This window comes from Anabrus simplex, chromosome 6 (genome assembly GCF_040414725.1).
Source record: "Anabrus simplex isolate iqAnaSimp1 chromosome 6, ASM4041472v1, whole genome shotgun sequence".
Lineage (NCBI taxonomy): Eukaryota > Metazoa > Arthropoda > Insecta > Orthoptera > Tettigoniidae > Anabrus > Anabrus simplex.
This window is the reverse complement of record NC_090270.1, coordinates 165,394,249-165,414,766: the sequence shown is the minus strand read 5'-3', so window position 1 is coordinate 165,414,766 and position 20,518 is coordinate 165,394,249. Positions and strand designations below refer to the sequence as shown.

Sequence of the window (20,518 nt, the reverse complement as noted above, 5' to 3'; positions counted from 1 at the left end):
ATTTTTTAAATTGAAAAAATTTAGGTCATGATTGAAGTAGTTGAAGTTGGCGCAAGACAAGAGTTAAAATTTGAATGAGGAGAACCGAAATGAAGGTAGTGGTTTTTTTTTTTTTAATAGAAAAGGTAGAATAAATTAATACCAGTAGAGGAAGAGTGATAGTGAAATAAGAGAAGAATAAAGGAAATTGAAGATAAATGGTGTTGAAGAAGGATAAGATAGGGAAATGAAAGAGGGGTAGTTTAGGGCTGATGATGACCTGGACCAGGGTCGAAATCGGTCCCATTTCTAATCACTATTAAATAAGAATGTAATCACTACATTCCTTTCTTTTATGTATTGAATAGGTTGAACCTCTTTTTCAATTGTTTAATTTTTAACGTTAATACTTTCAATACGGAACAATGAAAATTTTATCTTTAAATCTCTGACCCGCGTTAGAAATCATGTTTCTTTCACAAGGGATGACACACAACATTTTCAGGGCTAGGAAAAATGTGATTGTACTAAGCAGTAATACATATGTATTGAATAGGACACATTAAATTTTCCTTTGTAAAGTGAAAACCGTCAATACGGAATGATTCTAATATCTTGCAAACAGTAATAGCAAAAATTTGTGATGCAATAAGTGAGGTACTTTTTCATAGATCTAATGCAATGAGAATCGGGACTTTGAATTTATGATGTGCTAAGCGGGAAAGCGTGTTAATGAGGAACGCGCTAATGAGTTTTCACTGTACAATATTAGATATCATATAAAAAAATAAAGAAGTGAAGATTTAATATTCTAATTCCTAAGGTTATAGGGAAAAACAAGTTAATTTTTGCATGCCTTATGGATAATTTACCAGTAATTAAAAATCATACTCTGTAGAAGAACTAGAAAACTGAGTTTATTTTCACATCAGGAAAATGCTGAGGCCACAATTGCTTCTTTTCCACTCCTAGCCCTTTCCTGTCCCATCATCACCATAAGACCTATCTGTGTTGGTGCAACATACAGCCAATTGTTTAAAACATCATTTCATGTCATCAGGTCCATTAAGCAATAAAGAATGAGGTATATTGCTTTCAAAGGATAATGGGAGTTGAGAACAGAGGCCAGTTAAAATTGAAATAGTATAACCATGGTTGTTTTTTTATAAAGTTTTTAAATGTTTTAGGTATCTGCTGCTGGTCTCAGTTTATTTGTAGTAATGTATATGTTCCAAGAAATTAATATTATGAAGTGTTCTGTGAACCATGCATATCATTGCTAATTTTAATTCATAGTGATTTTTAAGATGATGATACTGAAATGATATTTTCCTATAACTCTGTTCCAGGTTTAGCACACCAAGGGGCAAAACTCCTCCTCTTGGTAAGTAATCAGATTTCAATTTACTACATTGTTAAGGTATGCTCAAGATCACTGAAGGATCATCACTGAGACCTTGCACAACCACTGAAATTCTGTTAGAGAATATAAAAGCCTTTCTATATTGGTGTTGATCATTTCTATGAATGTTGGCCATTAAGTGTTTAATGAGCTAGCTTCTATATTTGGCATCAAATCTTGAGCATTTTGAGCACCAACCTATAGGTACTTGAATGGCATGCTGTGTTGTCATGCCAGGTGCTTGAGCTACATATGTGATACAAATGCAGTGTCTCTAAAATATGATGGAAGACTTTTATTAATGTTTCAATATGTAGCTATACAGGGTGAACTTTATTAAAACCAACAAACTGCAGGGACTGATTCCTGACTGGAAATGGAGGAAAAAATGTCCTACGAACATGTGTCCGGAAATGGACGGTGTGTGTGCAACGATAACAAATAGTCCTGGAACACAGTACATAGCTGAATCGCATCCATGTCACAGCAGGTGTTCAAAGAGGCCTCCATGGGCTGCAATGCACATGTTCAGACATTGTATCATGGATTGCCTCACTCTTTCGGATGTTCCGACCTCTTGCCAAATAGCGTCACAGGCGTCGTGAACACACTGTTGAAGAGTCTGCACATCAGGAACTGGTTCAGCACACACAACGCTTTTCAGATGTCCCCAGAGGTAAAAATCCAGGGGGTTTAATGCCAGTGATATAGGAGGGCATGCAACAGGGCCTCTGCATCCTATCCAGCGCCTGGAGATGATGATGTTGAGGTGTTGGCGAACTGTAATGCAGAAGTGGGGTGGTGCTCCATCATGCAGAAACCACATAACCTGTCTTATTGCCAAAGGCACATTCTCAAGCAATCCAGGCAGAGTATTCTGCAGGAAGTCCAGATACGTTCCTCCGTTGAGGCATTGTGGAATAACAACTGGTTCAAGTATGTGGTCGCCAAGAATCCCTGCCCAAACATTGATGCTGAACCGATGCTGGTGAGATACATTTCAACCATTCCCCGGGGATTTTCTGTAGCCCACAGATGAAGATTATGCAGATTGATGATGCCATTTCTGGTAAAGGTTGCTTCATCGGTAAAGAGGAGTGACGACAGAAATCCCATAACTGTGATGGCCTGGTGCAGAAACCACCAACAAATTCCTTCCCATAGAGGGAAATCTGCTGCTGATAATCCTTGCACTCCTTGCAGGTGATAGGGATAATAGCGGTTGTCATGTAGGATACACATAATCGTAGTCTGGCTTACACCATGTTGGCAGGCCACTTGCCTGGATCTTGTACTAGGGTTCATCACATTGTCCTGTAGAACCTGTTCCTCTAGATGTGCTGTACACACAGTCTGCCACCTCCCTGCACGTTTGTCTGTCTGAAAGGACCCATGATCACACAAACGCCCAAAAAGGGCTTGAAACGTTGTGTGATGTTGTTGGTGTCTATGAGGGTACTTGTTTTGGTATAGCCGTGCTGCCTCTCGACCGTTTCCATTGGCTTGGCCGTACACAAACACCATCTCAGCTTGTTCCCGACATGAATACCGGACCATTCTGCTTCCAACAGTACGCTGCTTCAATCACACTATTTGCAACAGAAGAAACACACTGCAAGTAGTCAGAGAAAATTTCATTCATCAATGTCATCTACCGTCGCAATGATACATTTCTGGACACATGTTCATAGGACATTTTTTCCTCCATTTCCAGTCAAGAATAAGTCCCTGCAGTTTATCGGTTTTATTAAAGTTCACCCTGTATACTGCATTATATGCCTACATTTAACATTTTATATTTAATGTTTTGTTTTCACCTGATCTTTTCATAAAAAAGGTATAATTTGCTCCATCCTAGCAGATCTGCCCGTAAATAGGAACTGCAAGCAATGGCACATAATGTAAACTATCATGCATTATCAAACATAATATACCTTAACAGTTAATCCAATGGTGCTGTCAGTTTGTCTTCTTCATCTACTGTCAAATTGGGTTCAAATATGCTGTTGCTGAGAGATTTGTCCCTGCAAATCCTAATTTTGTGTATTTGTCATAAAAATAATGTCGCTCCACTGCATTAGAAATAAGTAATTGTTGCTATCTCTTCTGTATCAATATCACAGGCATTTCAGTATTCTTGATGTGGAAGAGGTGGAACATTTGTAAACTATCTATTCCCTCAAAGTTACAGAAATTTCATGAGCAGTTAGAAATTATTCTCTATTGTAAAATTCATAGGCAAGCCGATGGACAACGCCTTTATCCCAATTTTCTCACTGTGTGATTCTTTCTGGATAATGAATGTGTCTGCTGGGTGTTGAAGGCATGGGAGTACGTGGCAAGTATGGTTTCTTGGTCTCTTGACATGGCATGGTAAATTTATTTATGGCACACACTTTAATTCTGTGAATTTAACTCTTGGAAAAATCAAGATTCGTTCTGTATTCTTCCTTGAAGCCACCTTTCCGTTAAAAATTCACACAAAATATAATGTCTCAAGACTGACTACTGACATTTTCTCTCTTTCACTCATGTTGTCAGTGAATACTAAACTAAACTAAGTTACGTATCACCTTCAAGGGAATGATAGTATTTCTTCTAACAGCAATATTACAGACCCTCCTGACATGGATGGAGAAATAGATGGAACTGAAGGACTGGTAAGCCTAATCTGTTAATGTAAACTGACTGGCTCAATGGCTTAATGGTTAGCTTGCTGGCCTATAGTCCAAGGGGACCCAGGTTCCATTCCTGGCCAGGTTGGAGATTTTAACCTTCATTGGTTAAATCTGATGCCTCGGAGACTGAGTGCGTGCGGCATCTTCTATATTAGAACATTAAAGCTGGGGCCCCATCCTGACACGCTCAGGTCGCTTATAAGGCATCAGCTCAAAAGACCTGCACCAGGCCTCTCCAGAGGTCACACACCACTATTATAACATAAACAGAGATATCAGATAATTACATTAGAAGGTGAGGAAGGATATAGCTGATGAGTAAACATTCTGTTTATTTATAAGTCTTACAATCCTGGCTGGAGCAACATAAGACAAATGTTTTAGACTTTTATTTTTCTGTGAATTTATTAAATGCCTCCAGAATCCTCTATTTGTAACTAGCTTTGAGGCCTCATAAGTTCAGATCCATACCTGCTATCTTTAAGTCATTAGAAACCAAGTATAACCATCATCGTCTCGTCTCCCTCTACTTTTCATATCCTCCATGACTGAGTTTATTCTTCTCCTAGGTAGCCTGTCCTCCATTTGTCCCTCATGACCTCACCAACGCCAGTTTATGCATACTGCTTCATCTGTGGAGTTCATTCCTAACTTAGCCTTACCTTCCTGCCATTGTTCCCACCAGCAATCATTATCGCTATTTTCACATCTGTTACTTTTAGCTTATGAATAGCTTAGGAATAAGATATGATGATTCCACCGAGCTTTCACTCCCATACAGCGAAGTTGGTCTGACAACAGACTGGTGTAAAGATAGTTTCATTTGGAAGCTGACTTCTTTCTTACAGGATACTGTTGATCACAACTGCAAGCTCACTGCAGTAGCTTTGCTGCACCTTGACTCAATCGTACTAAACTACCATCCTGGAATTATACACATCCTAAATATTAGGGCTGGAACTTAAATAGTGGCAACATTACTGTGGAGACGCAATGCAATGGAATCTACTATTGTCGCTGATAGTACACGTTGGTTACATACCTGCCTTACCTCAGAGCAAATGGACTCGCCCTTCCCACATCACCTGCGTGTGCACAAGTGAGAGAAGCACAGTCACTTGTGAGCTAGCAGTCTAACATAACGTTGTCACTATGTTTTACAAACAGGAACAACGGAGTTGGATCAAGATTGAATGTGCCAGAGGTCGTACAGCATAACAGTGTCATCAAGGTCTTCAAGAGGCTTGCGAGGAATCTGCATTGCCTTACAGAACAGTGGAGCGTTGGGCAAAAGGCTTCAGTGATGGTCGGCAAACTGTGGCGGACATTCATTCGGCAGGTTGTCCTACGAGCGTCAGTGTTGAAGAAGTGCATGCTCTTGCTGCGTTACTGAACAGTGGTCGAAATCAGATGATTCGTGGGCTCGCCCAAGAAACCAAATTAGCGCATACCACTGTGCTTCACATCCTGAAGGAATGCCTGGGCATGCAAAAAATTGCATTATGATGGGTTCCTCATGTTTTGACGGAAATGCACATATGGTTGCACTATGACGCTGCTAAGACGCACTTGGAGTTCTATGAGCGTGAAGCAGAGACTTTATTATGCCGTAACCCTGGGTGAGACATAGGCCAAATCGTATGAGGCAAAACTGAAACGCCAGTCGAACGAATGGCGTCATTATGAGTCACCACGAAAGTCGAAAGTTTGTCAGAGCCCCAGTACAGTGAAAGTTATGGTGATCCTCATGTATGACTGTGATGGTGTTATCCTAATGCATTACATTCCTCCAGAGCAGACCGTCAATGCACAGTATTACTGTTCATTTTTGGAGCACCACCTGCAACCACCTTTGAGAAAGAAGCAGCAACACTTCCTGCAGAATCCACCCATCATTTTGCACGATAATGCTCAGGCGCATACAGTGCAAGCTGTGGCTGATTTGTTCGGTCGATGGGACGGGAAGTACTGTACCATCCACCATAATCCCCAGACTTAAGTCCTTGTGACTTTGATTTGATTTCGAAGATGAAGGAACCACTTCGTGGCATTGGCTTCAGAACTGTTGCAGAGAGTTGACAGGCAGTAGACCGCTCCATTTGCACTATCAACAGAACAGGTTCTGCTAAAGGTATACTATGACTTCCACATCATTGGGTACGTATTATACACAATGCTGGTGACTACATTGAAGGGCAGTAAAGGTTGCTAACATTTAACTCTTTTGTATCTGTTGTAAATAAAGAATTGCCACTATTTAAGTTCCAACCTTCGTACTTGAAATGATCTACATGTTCTAGTTTTGTGTACCCAACCTGAGATTCAGTTCTCTTAGGTTTCTTCCTTACTGACATCACATAAGTCTTCGAAAGACTTTCATATCATATTCATTATACCTATTTTCAAGTTTGAATATATTAGATTGTGGGCTTTCATCACTGTCTTCCGTTAAGAGCAAGTCATCCGCAGTCATCCACATAGGTCAAACTGCTTATATTTCAACCTAATTGAATCTCTCCTTGCCACTTCATATACTTTTCAGTAGATGATCCATGTAAACTATGATCAAAAAAGTTTAAAATTACAAACTTGTCCAACCTCTGTAAAGACCTTGAACCAAGAACTAATTTTACTGTCAGTTCTCATTGCAGCCCAGTTGTCACGATAATTACCTTTGATTGCTTTTAATAATCTACCCTTAATTCCATAATCCCCCAATATGGCCAAAATATTTTCCGTTGGTACTCTGTCATATGCCTTCTCTGGATCTAAGAAACATAAACATAACTCTTTATTCTCGTCATAGCATTTTTCACCTACGTGGCACATACTGAAAAACTGAAATTGACAGACCCTCTATGGTCAGAAACTACACTGGTTTTCATCCATCTTACTCTCAACTGCCGATCGCACCTTACTTTTCAAAATGCCTGTGAACACCTTGCCTGGTATAGTGATCAGTGAAATACCTTAATAGTTGTTGCAATCCTTCCTGTTCCCTTGCTTATAGCTAGGTGCAATTACTGCTTTTGTTCAATCAGACGATACCTTACCAACATTCCATTCTAATCTTATTACTCTATGAAGCCATTTTGTACCTATCTTCTCACTATATTTCATAATTTCATGTCTAATTTCACTATTCTTTCTGCTTTATGACAATATGCGGTTTATTTACCATCCTTTCTACTTCCTCAAGCGTAATCTTACTAACATCACTATCGTTCTCCCCATGACCTTAGTTGTTTGCCATGCCAAGAGAAATATTTCCATTTATGTTAAGAAGATTTTTGAAATGTATTCCTGTTCAATGATTCCCTGGGGTCTTCTATTAGTCAGTATCTGAAGCTGGGTGTTGCACCAAAATTTTCAATGTCATATTTTTATATGAGAAGCTTACAGAAATAACAATAAACTCTATTATCATTAAATGATGTTCTGCATTTCTATTAAAACTGAAATATATCTGGCAATTAAAACACAGGAAATAAGAGGCTAATTAAAAGCTATAGTACTGTATAACTACAGTTATTCTTACCTCACTTGAATTGTAAATTTGCCCTCATGTTTTTCATTGATGCAAAATGCTGGTAATATTGTGGGTAGTCCATTACGACATACCCTAGTGGTGTGGAAAAGAAATTACCGTTGCAAGAAGAGAAAAAGCAGGAATGAAGTCATCTTCACAGAATGGTGCAAACTAACAGGCATATTTGGAATTGTTTCTCGATAGGGGGCTTGCTGGTCTCTTGCAGCACCCAAGGACCAATGCTGGCGAGCGTGCTGCCTGATGCTACATACAGGCTTATGCTCGTTCCTGCTGAAACTGCATTGTGCTGCACTCTCCGCTTGGGAGTTGCCATAGGAAAGCAAACCCCTTGAGTTTGATTCAAAGCCGGCAGCATTTATTGGTCCATTGCAAAGCATTAGTACATCAGAAGACCAAAGATGGTTGATTTTAACATATTTTAGAATTTACAATATGTAAAATTTATTAAACTAGAAAATTAGAAGAAAAGATGATATATGAAATGTAAAATTAGTGGAAGTTGTGCAACAGTGCAGCAATACCATGCACTGCCCCTATTATTAGTTCACCTGACTTACCCAAAACTCTATTAATTTCATATTTCCTCCCTTTCTAAGGTTTCCAGAAAGGTTTTCCTGTCACTTAATCAAGCCTTTACAGGTTATTACCAAAGGCTTTTGATAGGGTAGTTCATGGGAGACTGAAGGTCAAAATGAGGGCTGTTGGACTAGACCAGGGATGGCAAACCTTTTCCAGCTAGTGTGACATTTTAATTCTGGTTTATTATTCTCAATTGTCTACTGTGCTACTTGTTATTTTCCTTTGGAATGGCTACAAGCCCGATCCCTAGTTCCATATTATCGCCAACTTTCTATGGGCGAGGCTTGTCACCGTATCGGCCCACCCGCTTACGCTTCGACCGCGCCAATCACGAGCAAGACTTAAGTGCTAGACAGGCTCCCTCTCTCTTCTGTCTGTGGTCATGTCGCATGGGACAATGGAAATTACCAGACAATTAATCTGGAGTTTTTCATCTCGCAAGGTTCCTGGATACATCTAGCATCCGGACTGTTCTAGAAGGGCCGGTGCAGGTATATAAGAGAGGAGTGACTAGCCTGGAGTTAGTGAGAATGAGATTGAGTTTGCTGGTGTGAGTTAGCGAAGAGTGCAGCCTGGGCGTGAGGTGTCAGCCTGATGGAGTATCTGTCTGTTGGAGCCGAGGACTCGTTCCTGTTTCCCTGACATCGTGTGTGTGAGTCTCTTGGGGCCAGCTGCTGGATAAGAACCTTCGGTGTTCTGGAGCAGCGCAAAAGGAACACTGGGTGCCGACGTGTGCAGACTGCGAACGGAGTTCGTCGGATTGAGTGAACAGCAGATACTATCCCGAGCTGCGAGACTGACGTGTAGGCTGTGGACCTTGACAGTGCTAACGAGTGTGACTGAGTGGCCGAGTGAGTGTAGTGTAAATAATCAAAGAATCTCTGTGTGTGCCATTGTAGTTGTAAGCTCGGCAATCGCATGCGTGATTGTGTGCATGCGTGTGTGTGTTTTTTAAAATAAATCTTAGAAATAGGATGCTACCAGGTTCTGTACTCATTTATTTACTTATTTACCCCACCAACACGTACAGCTGGCATCAGAAGTGGGGTGGACAAGTGTGATACACTAGTGAATAATCTCTTGCATTAGAACTGGTGTCAGAATCGATCATCTGGAAGCATATTTTGTAGTCGGTAGAAATTTCTGCAGGTGAAATTAATTCCGAACAGCTCCAGATTTTTCTAAGTAAGTTTAGCTAGCTTGAAAATAAAATCCTATCTACCTATGACAAACTCGTTAGTGAGCTGAGGTCTGAACAGAGTTCTAAGTCGGACCAACTGAAAACAGACTTGGGTGGATGGAAGAGCGAGCAGTTAAGGTTGGAAAATGAAATACGCTCTCTCAAAAAGGAGGCCAAAAATGACATGTAGGACGACAACGAACTGGGCGAGAAATGGTCCGAAGTGATCCGGTTGTGGAGTCCAGAGTTTGAGGCCCAGCGGTAGAAGTGACTGCCCTGCGTGCGAAAACGATGGCTGTGGAGACACGAATGAATCCTGCTAGCAGTGATGGCGGCTCCACCATCGTGAAGTTGAAAACCCTATGGGACGATGGGATTACTTCCAAGAGAACATGCCAGACTCAATTCGAGACCAGATCGATGTCCAAGAAGAGTGCCGAATACCCGACTGCCTGACTGTGTACGGAAGATCACAGTACAACGCAGCCCCTAGCCAAGTTCGACCTATGAGGAGGTTGTGGGAGTGCTCGACGTGCGCTGCGGTGTCCACCAACCGAGTCCAGCTGCAGGACAGGACTCGGTGCACAGATATAACGCCGTGGATATACGACGCCTAGATCGAGTGACTAGGCAACGTCATTGTGGAAGAGTTATCCCAAGGTGGCACCAAGCTCGAGGCAACTGATGTCTGTGATAAACTACGTGGCACTGAGATCCGTCCAGGGAGGATGATTGGCAGGAAACAGAAATATGAAGAGGCTCTGATGATGGCCCATATGGCACAGGCAGTGATTGCAACGGCACAGCTGGAGGAACCCCTACTAGGAGACGGAGCACCAATGGAAGACGAACCGATGACCAACGAACGAGGATGCCACCTGACCAGGACACTTGTTCCTGCGTGCCGGTACAAACATCGAATTCCACACTCCAGAAGAAGAAGAAATTCAGCAGGGCTAAATCTGGGACGAGCATACCAGAGGACTACGAAGGCGCTCAAGCCCTGAAAGTAGATGCGGGTGTGGACGAAAGGAAAACCACTGAAATTCCGGCTGCCATGCGAGGACTTGCGGATCGTTACTACCGGGAACAAGGACACCATTGACTGAACCCAGCGGATCCCCCATGGGAATGTGGTGGCCAACCGAATAAACCGTCTGGTACTGTATCGTGAAGCAGCTTGCGACGAGCTGCCTTAAGGAGGGGGCAATGTAATGGTTATAGTGTCCGTCATGCCAACTTTCTATGGGCAGGGCTCTTCACTGTATCGGCCCACCCGCTTACGCTTCGACCGCACCGATCATGAACAAGACTTAAGTGCTAGACCGGCCCTCTCTCTCTTCTGTCCATGGTCGCACTGCATGGGACGAGGGAAATTACCAGACTATTAATCTGGAGTCTTCCATCTTGCGAGGTTCCTGGATACATCTAGCATCCGGACTGTTCTAGAAGGGCCGGTGCAGGTATATAAGAGAGGAGTGACTAGCCTGGAGTTAGTGAGAATGAGATTGAGTTTGCTGGTGTGAGTTAGTAAAGAGTGCAGCCTGGGCCTGAGGTGTCAGCCTGATGGAGTATCTGTCTGCTGGAGCCGAGGACTCGTTCCTGTTTCCCTGACGTTGTGTGTGTGTGTGAGTCTCTTGGGGCCGGCTGCCGGAGAAGAACCTTGCATGTTCTGGAGCAATGCGAAGGGAACACTGGGTGCCGACGTGTGCAGACTGCAAATGGAGTTTGACGGATTGAGTGAACAGCGGATACTATCCCGAGCTGCGAGACTGACATGTAGGCTGTGGGCCGTGCCAGCGCTAACGAGTGTGACTGAGTGGCTGAGTGAGTTAAGTGTAAATAATCGAAGAGTCTCTGTGTGTGTCATTGTAGATGGAATATGAGAATCTAAGAGAGAGAGAGAGAGAGAGAGAGAGAGAGAGAGAGAGCATGAACCGTGTAAGTGTGTAACCATGTACTTGTGTAAGTTGTAAGCTCAGCAAGTAAGAGAGAGTGTGTGTGTGTGTTTTTTTAAAATTGATTTTGTAGTGCTTAGTTAATAAATCTTAGAAATAGGATGCTACCAGGTTCTGTACTTATTTACCCCGCCAAGATGTAACATTATGTTTCTTAATGTGTTATTACATATATGTCTTCTTCTTCTTCTTCTTCTTCTTCTTCTTCTTCTTCTTCTTCTTCTTCTTCTTCTTCTTAGAGTGCCTGTCCACCTCGGACGTCAGCAATCAACACGGCTATTCTGGCTTCATCCATTGCAATTTGGAACAGTTCTGTAGATGTTTTGTGGAACCAGGTTTTAAGGTTGTCAAGCCAGGAAATTCTTCTTCATCCCGGAGATCTTTTTCCTTCTATTTTTCCTTGCAGGATAAGTTGAAGCAGCTCATATCTTTTCTGATTCCTGATGATGTGTCCAAAATATTGTAGTTTACAACACTTGATTGTGTTGATCAGCTCTGGTCTCTTGTTAGCTTGGCGTAGAACCTGAACGTTTGTAACTTTCTGAATCCATGATATTCTCAAAATTCTTCTGTATACCAGAGTTCAAATGCTTCCATTCTAGCAGTGGTGGCTTTTGTAAGGATCCATGTTTACACACCATAAAAAAGAACTGAAAAAATATAGCATCTAACGAGCCACATTTTGTTATGCATGGTAAGGTCTTGATTCTTGAAGGTTGAGGTCATTGAGTTGAAAGCACTCCTCGCTTTTCCAGTGCGACACTTTATCTCTTGCGAATTGTCCCATGCTTTGTTAATGAGTGTACCCAAGTACGGACACTGTAAAACTCTCTCTATACTTGCTCCATTGAGGTACAGATTCACGCATTGGATGTTCTTCTTACTGATGATCGTAAATTTTGTACATATTATGTAAAATGATACATTTGATTTCATGTTCTGTGGTCATATTTGTCAGTACCACAAAAATACATTTTTATATGTAAGTTTCAAGAATACCTAACAGTATTTGTAAAACAGTATAATAAACGCCCATTGTAACACACTTCATCATTAAATATTATTAAATATAGAAATAAAAAATACTGATATTGCCAAAGGACTTTAATTGAAATATCGTTCTCAACTTAGTGTGAAACTTGTTGCTGAATCTTAGTAGCCATGTCATTTATATCAGGTTCGTACCTTGTCTTCAATAACACATGAGAAGTACTTAGGTCTGAAGCAAGATGGTTTCTAACTGTTGACTTTACAACATTCATTGTAGAAAGTAACTGCTCGCAGGCAAACAAAGTAAATAGCGCTATAGCACATTTCTACTTAGCCGAAAACATTTGTTGGAGACTGTTCCACTGTTCAAGTATTAAGGAAAAGTATTTGATTTTCAATGCTAAAAAGATAAAGTTGTGCCACCTATTCAATATAATAACACTGTTGCACGAATCAATGTAGCAACATGTTTAATTTGTTATGGGACCGGTTTCGACATATGTCCATATCATCATCAGCCTACACAAAAATGGCAAGGAGTGAACACAATTGTAACACTTATGACACTTTTCTTGAATTAAAAATAGAAGTTCATATAGAGGTTCTTGAGCACTCTTGCCTGATCTTGAGGTTAAAAAATGATGCAGTATAATTCACAATTGTGACTTGGACTAGACTAAAGAGTGGTTCAATGGGTGGCTACATTTCTAGAAAAAAGATCTCAGAGAATGCATTTATTTATTTATTTATTGAATATCCTAACAGTTTGAACCCTGTTGTACGTGAGTATATTAGGGTTGTGATTTTGATCAGTTAATTAATTAGTGGTCCCTGACACAAAATTAGGAAACTCAATTATTGAAGATGTGGTGAATGAACTTAGGAACTGTTTGTAGCAGCAGGATTTCATAAACAGATGGTATAATGGCTTTGATAGTTCCATCTTACAATTGTTCTTCAGTCTGTCAGAACTAATTCATGACTAAATAAATTTAGAAACTGCTTGAAGAAGAAAGCATAATATAACAGAATTTTACCTAAAAAAGAAACTACTTATTAAGTTGATATTATTATTATTAAGTTGTTTCTTTTTCGGGTATACTTCAGTTATTATATGCTTTCTTTTGCAGGTAGTTTTTAACCAAACAGTTATTAATTATTTTTTTATGTTGCAAGGTAGACAGTAGATGATGGTATGATAGTAAATAGGATGAGAAGTCAGGCTGTATATTTCACCAAGAGAAAAAATCCCGTCAGTTCTAATTATTGTGTTTATGGGGTGAAAGTACCTCCCAGGAATCACTGTAAATACTTAGGTGTTAATATAAAGAAAGATCTTAATTGTGGTTAATCACATTACCGAGGTTGTAAATAAAGGTTACAGATCTCTTCATATGTTTATGACATTATTTAGGCGTTTTAGTAAAGATGTAAAGGAGAGGGTCTATAAGTCTCTGGTGAGACCCCAATTAGAGTATGGTTCCAGCATATGTGACCCACAACAGGATTACTTGATATGAGAACAGGAAAAGATCCTAAGGAAGGCAGCACATTTTGTTCTGTGTGATTTCCGACAAAAGAATAGTGTCATAGGATATTCCCCCCACCTTTCCCCTCCCTCCTCTCCTTCACGACCTCTCGCCCCACACCCTCTCCCCTTGCCCTGCCTCTCCCTCCTTGCCTGCCCCTTCCTTTTCCTTTGAATCTCACTACCGTTAGTATGAGGCGCACACAACAATAGGCCACACACCACATGCTGCAATGAGAAGAAGGTCTCATATAACCTATGCCATCTACCTAACACGCTCTCTCCTTCAATTCATTAATTTTATCTAATTTTATTCAGGTTAACTTCATGGACACCGCAATGAATTGCAAATTTTTTATCAGACACAATGTATCTGTTTTAACCACATCTTCATGTGCCATCCTGACAGTGTCCAACAACATTTCAGCACAATTTTAACAAGCACTATGAGAGCATTTCATTTTATTACGTTGATTGATGTTGAAACACCATTGAGCAGTTCTGCGTCAGCTGATGGTTAATTACAGTGGCGTCCAGTGACTTGCATATGGCTAACACCACTCAAGTCGATTTGGTGATTGACTACAGGATCAACAATTACCAGTTCCTGTTTTACAATTGAAATTGTAATGATTAGCAGTGATAGAACTAACAGTTCTGTGAAAATTATACATAAAAGAGTCTTGATGATGAGCATAATTTATTTTCAAATTTACTTATCATTTCATCCCAATTTTTAATGTCAATTGTGTATTTGTTCATTTGTTTTATGTCAATTGTGTGTATGTACATTTGTTTAGTTATTAGATGTTTTACATTAAGGCTGAAGATAGCCAGCCCAGGCCGAAATTAATCCCTAGTTAATGTAATTCAAAATGTTGCATATTGTAGTATTGAAAGGTGTACCATTACGACATTAATTTAATAATTATTATTGTGAAAAGAGTAGTGTCACAAAAATGTTGCAAACTTTGGGCTAGGAAGAGTTGGGAGTAAGGAGAAGAGTTGCTCAACTAAACAGGATGTTCCGAGTTGTCAGTAGAGAAATGGCACGGAATGACATTAGTAAACGAATAAGGTTGAGTGGAGATTTTAAATGTAGGAAAGATCATAATATAAAGTTGGAATTCAAGAGGACATGGGGCAAATACTGTATTTATTTATAGGATGGTGATTCAGCAATTAATCATTTTACTCTGTTTCTTTCATCTACATACAATGTCTTGTTATCTCAATCCTTGTTTGCAGCCATTTATGAAATGCCTTCTTTAGACATTTAGAAGCTGCCTTCACTTTATCTTTCCACCAATATGTTTGCTTTTTCTGTCACTATACACCGTAGTTACTAGACATTCCATTGCTTTTTCTACTACAGCATCCCCGTATGCCACCCATTCTTTTTCTGTACCTTGAATCTGCTTACCCCCTATTGTTTAGAACTTTTCACTAATCATATCCATGTATTCTGTCTAATTTCCTCATCCTGGAGATTTTCTACTGCTTTTCATCTGCAGACAGATTTCAGTTTCTCTATCCTAGAGATATTTAGTTCAATACAGATCAGATAGTGGTCTGTATCAACAAAAAATCCCCGGTGTATCTGCACATTCCTAACAGATTTTCTTAATTCAAAGTTGGTTATGATATACCGTAGATATATATGGTTTTGGTGCCCCTATCCTCCCATGTGTAGCGGTTAATAGCCTTATGCTTGAAGAATGTATTTGTAACTGCTAATCCTACACTAGCACAGAAGTCCAGTAAATGCACCCCTTTCATATTACCTTCCATACCCATTACCTTCTCATATCCTTCAGTTCTGTTTCCAACTCTTGCATTGAAATCGCTCTTTAGCACATCAATAGTACCGTATTTCACGGCATAATCATCGCCACCGCGTAATTGTCGCATCCTTTATTTTCAATACAAAAATCGGACTTTAAACCTTTAATTACATAATCGTCGCACGTCCAAATTTTGTTCACTAATCTGGTTAAAAGGTAAATGGAACTGCAACGTAAGTTGCACATGAATGCGCAATTTAAATACGTGTATGGTTTATGGGCAATTTGGCAACACAGTCACGTTTGCGACATGTTGCACAACGTATAAATAAATAATACCGGTATATGTACGACGCATGGCTTACCGGTAGACTATCGGCAGTTTGACAACGTGGTCGCGAGACAGTGTACTATTTATTCACCACCTACATATTATGAGTTCCCATTTGAAATACGTAAGGCTGTAAGTTATCGCTTATCGGCAACGTCGCCAGGAAATACTGGCTAGGTAGGTTGAATGGACCTCAAACCAGCCCTCAGATACAGGTAAAATTCCCTGACCCGGCCGTGAATTGAACCCGAGGCCTCCGTGTAAGAGGCAAGCACGCTACCCCTACACCATTGGGCCGGCTCCTGTGTTATTGCGCACGAAGTGAAATCCAAGACGATAACGCAGATTTCCACGGAATTATTCAGCCGAATTATTTACGATGTCTCAGTTGTCATCGCTAGACTCTTATCTTACTACTACGTCATAAGTGTCCGGGCATGGGATGGAAAATTTTATCCAAGCAGTCAAGATAATTATTATCCAATGCTATTAAAGTTTTATTTTATAAACTCGTCAGTAATGTAATGTAAAATCATCAATAACTGGGAAGAAATATTAACCTAATTACCGTATGTTTAAAAGAAATTGATAAAAAATGAATGTTTGTTGCTGACATCTCGGAATACAGTCAACTATACAGTAGATTTACACCGCGCTAGCTAGAGCTCCGGTTTGCAAGCTTTGCGCAAGCGCAGTAGTGTGTCGCAACCAACGAGCTAAACTGATAAATTGTTGCATGCTTCCTTGCTGCCTAACAGTATTGGCTGCTCTGGAATGGACAGATCACAGATGCATTTATTTGTTTCAGATTGACGTGATTACTGTAGACATGTGTGCGTGAGAATTTAAGTTTTTAATTTGTGTTTTGGGTGTTTGCAGAAATAATTTGTTTTAATAGTGAACAATTACGGAAAGTCATTTATATCGCAAAACATTAACGTGTGAAGCATTTATAAGCGATTATGGGTAAATATAGAAATTATTCTGCGGGCTTCAAGCTAAGTGTAATTGCCTTCGCTGAACAGCACGGGAACAGAGCTGCAGAAAGAAAATTTTCTGTGAGTGAAAAGTTGGTGCGTGACTGGCGGAAAGTAAAAAAACAAGCTAAAAAGCACAAACCCTTCTAGACGCACGTTTAGAGGTCCTAAAACAGGGAAGTTTCCTATAATTGACGAAGAAGTGTTTAGGTACGTCAGTGAAATACGTAACAATGGCTGCAGTGTATCATATGAAATGTTACAAATTAAGGGACAGGGGGTAGCGCGCAAACACAACATACCGGTAACTCAGTTTAAGGCGACTCATGGGTGGATTAAGGGGTTCATGCGACGACACTATCTGTCAGTGCGAAGGAGAACAACACTAAGCCAAAAGTTGCCTGCTGATTACACGGACAAGATTGTAAATTTTCACCGATTTGTCATACGTTTGCGCAAGGAAACTTCGTACCGTACTTGCTTTCTCAAATCGGTAATGCCGATCGGACTCCAATCTTTTTTGATATGCCTCGCAACAGCACTATTGCACTAAAAGGATCACGGAGTGTATTAATGAAAACCAGCGGTAGTGAGAAGTTGCGATGCACGGCAATGCTAGCCATTACAGCTGACGGGAGAAAGTTGCCGCCTTACATCATTTTCAAGAGGAAAACGATGCCTAAGAATATACAGTTTCCCCGTGGAATTCATGTACGAGTACAACCAAAGGGTTGGATGGACGTAGAACTCATGCTGGTCTGGGTTAAAACTGTGTGGAATAGAAGACCTGGTGCACTACTAAAACAACCAGCTCTGCTTGGTTTAGATAGTTTCCGAGGTCACCTCGTGAACGAAGTGAAGCAAATTCTTACTACAAATAAGACACGACAGATAGTCATTCCTGGTGGCCTAACATCTGCTTTGCAGCCACTAGACGTATGTGTTAATAAACCCTTTAAAGACCACTTACGTCGATTTTACAATGAGTGGATGATGAGCGGCGATCGGCAATTGACGCCCGCCGGAAATATCAGGCGTCCACCCTTGGACTTGTTATGCTCGTGGGTGAAGAAGAGTGGGATCTTATACCACCTGAACTAGTCTCCAAGAGCTTCAAAAGGACTGGGATTTCGAATGCACTAGACGGTTCCGAAGATGACGCAGTGTGGCAGGGAGACGAAGAATCTGATACTGGTATTAACAGAGGCGAGGACGGCGCATCAGATAGCGAAACCTGCGATAGCGACACCGAAGATTTGGAATAAATTGCGTACCGGTAAGTCCGCATTTCACAACAAAGCGATAATTTTTTGCAAGTGTAATATTTTAACTTTAATACTCAAATTAATGACAAATTAACTTAATACATTCATTTTTATTTTCAGCTTGGAAAAACGTTCACCGAATTGTTGCGAAAAATTATGAATTTTGTTTTAGACTATTTTAATTATTTTGATGTATAAACGCGAGTATTACGTGCATCTTAAATTTGTATCAAATACAATTTAGTTATAAATACATTTTTTGAGTAATACAAATACTGGTATTAAATATTCATCGTATAATGGTCGACCCTACAATTTTTTTCGAAAATTTTGGTATAAAAAGTGCGACGATTATGCCGTGAAATATGGTAATTACATCTCTCTGCATAGGGTTGATGACAGGAAGGGCATTCGGCTGTAAAACATGGCCAGGTCCTCATGTACGGCATAGTTCGCACCCGTGACCCCACCAGAGTATGGAAGAAGACGGAAGAAGATTAATAAACTAACAAAGATAAAATTACCGTATTTCACCAGTCTCATCCTAGAACTGTTTTCTATTACAGGCATTAGCCATTCTTCTTGTTATATCATTCATTTGTCTGAGCAGGGATGATACAGTATTTCTTTCTTACACTTCATAATGAGGTCTATTTCTGTTTCCCACTAGGCATTGCAGCAAACTTTGATTTGTAAATGCCAGGAAGAGTACCAAGGAGAAAAGGTGTGACGTTTGATGTCCAGTTAAATGTTCAAGAATACTAGTTCAATATCAGCAGACTTTTGAAGACGGAAAAATCCAAAGCTTGCTTTATTATTCAAATTGGTATGCAAAAGTGCCCTGGTGCCCAAAACCAAAATTCTGTTTCATGACATTCTAATCCACTTTTTCATAAGGTCTGTAAAGCTACAGCTGTTCAGCCAGTCCTTGATATTATAAGGATGCTAGTGACTCAGATTGTGCTAAATTATTTTCCGAAGTTAGATTTGTTTTGAAACATTAATTCTATGTTGTATTCTTACAGATTCTTCAGGAGAATTTGCCAGGGAACCATGGTAAGAATTTTATTTATTGTGTCTTGTAAGAGTAGCATTGGCAATATGTACATTAACAGTAATAGCAAATTATTGGTTTCATATTATCTGCAAGTTCTTAAACCAAACATCTCACATACATACACCCTATGTACCAAACAAAAATAACATCTTTTCAGCTCCATGATGTGATCTCTTTCAAACCCTGTAAGTAGGTAATATTGAAGATGAATGCATCTTTTGGGTATTGTTTCTGCAGTGTGAGTATTGTGTTCCAACACCTTTGGTAGAAATCAGAGTAGTTTTGTAGCCAGACTCAGGTCATTAAAACAACTCATGGGGATATCCCTCTTCTCCAAATTGCAGTCATACAATTAACTTCTTTCTGGATGCTTAACATTGCATTAAAGTGGGGAGATACACCTTTGTGGGTCAAAGACCTATATTTTTCAACATTTTTTCCTTTATAAAATCTTAATGTGTTAGAAAAAAATAATTATCTCCAATACTTCAGAAGATATGTTTGTAGATGTCCTTGTATATCACTTGCCACATCCCACTCTATCACATGTTTGTTGCTCATTTCCCATAACATTAATATTTTTTTTTCATCAATGAAAAATGATTGAAGATATTTGCATAAGGTTTTGCATTATAGTATATTTTATTTAAAATAAAAAAATGCTTTAGGCTCTTTTCTCTCATACAAGCAATAAATAGGGGTTAAAATGTTACACAAATTTATATTGAAGATAACAGCATACAACAACAAAAAATGCCTAAACTTAAACCAATGAAATCTCTATGTTTGCGTGTGCTAAAATCTATATATATAAAGTAGCTTGTCCTGACTGACTGACTGACTGATTCATCATCGCCGAGCCAAAACTACTGGACATAAAGAAATGAAATTTTGGGGATATATTCATATTAAGATGTAGGTCCTCGCTAAGAGAGGATTTTAGGATATTCCGTCGCTAAGGGGGTGAAAAGGGGGGTGAAATTTTAAAATGAGTGTGTCTATATCTCAAAACTTTAAAAGTTCACAGATGTGAAAATTGGTATTTAGAATCTTCTTTAAAAATAAGGAAACACATATTTTTTTGTTTTCAGAAAATCCCAATATGAGGGGTGAAAAAGGGTGAAAAAGGGGTTGAATGCCTTTAATCAGGATACCGGTATTTATATCTCAGAAACTGAAGATATTACTGTTGTAACCAAGGTTGAGATTTACAAAACACAACTTTATTATTCGCTTCAAATGCAAAATACACTATTTACA

General features: G+C 39.8%; 1 protein-coding gene across 1 annotated transcript in view; it reads left to right on the top strand.

Moving 5' to 3' along the window:
- Positions 1-20,518, top strand: part of LOC136875915 (fibrous sheath CABYR-binding protein) — a 381,453-nt gene that overhangs the window by 203,864 nt on the left and 157,071 nt on the right. The window contains exons 14-15 of the mRNA XM_068228254.1: positions 1,329-1,363; positions 19,227-19,257. Of these exons, the coding sequence (XP_068084355.1) occupies positions 1,329-1,363; positions 19,227-19,257 (66 nt within the window). The remainder of the gene's footprint in view (positions 1-1,328; positions 1,364-19,226; positions 19,258-20,518) is intronic.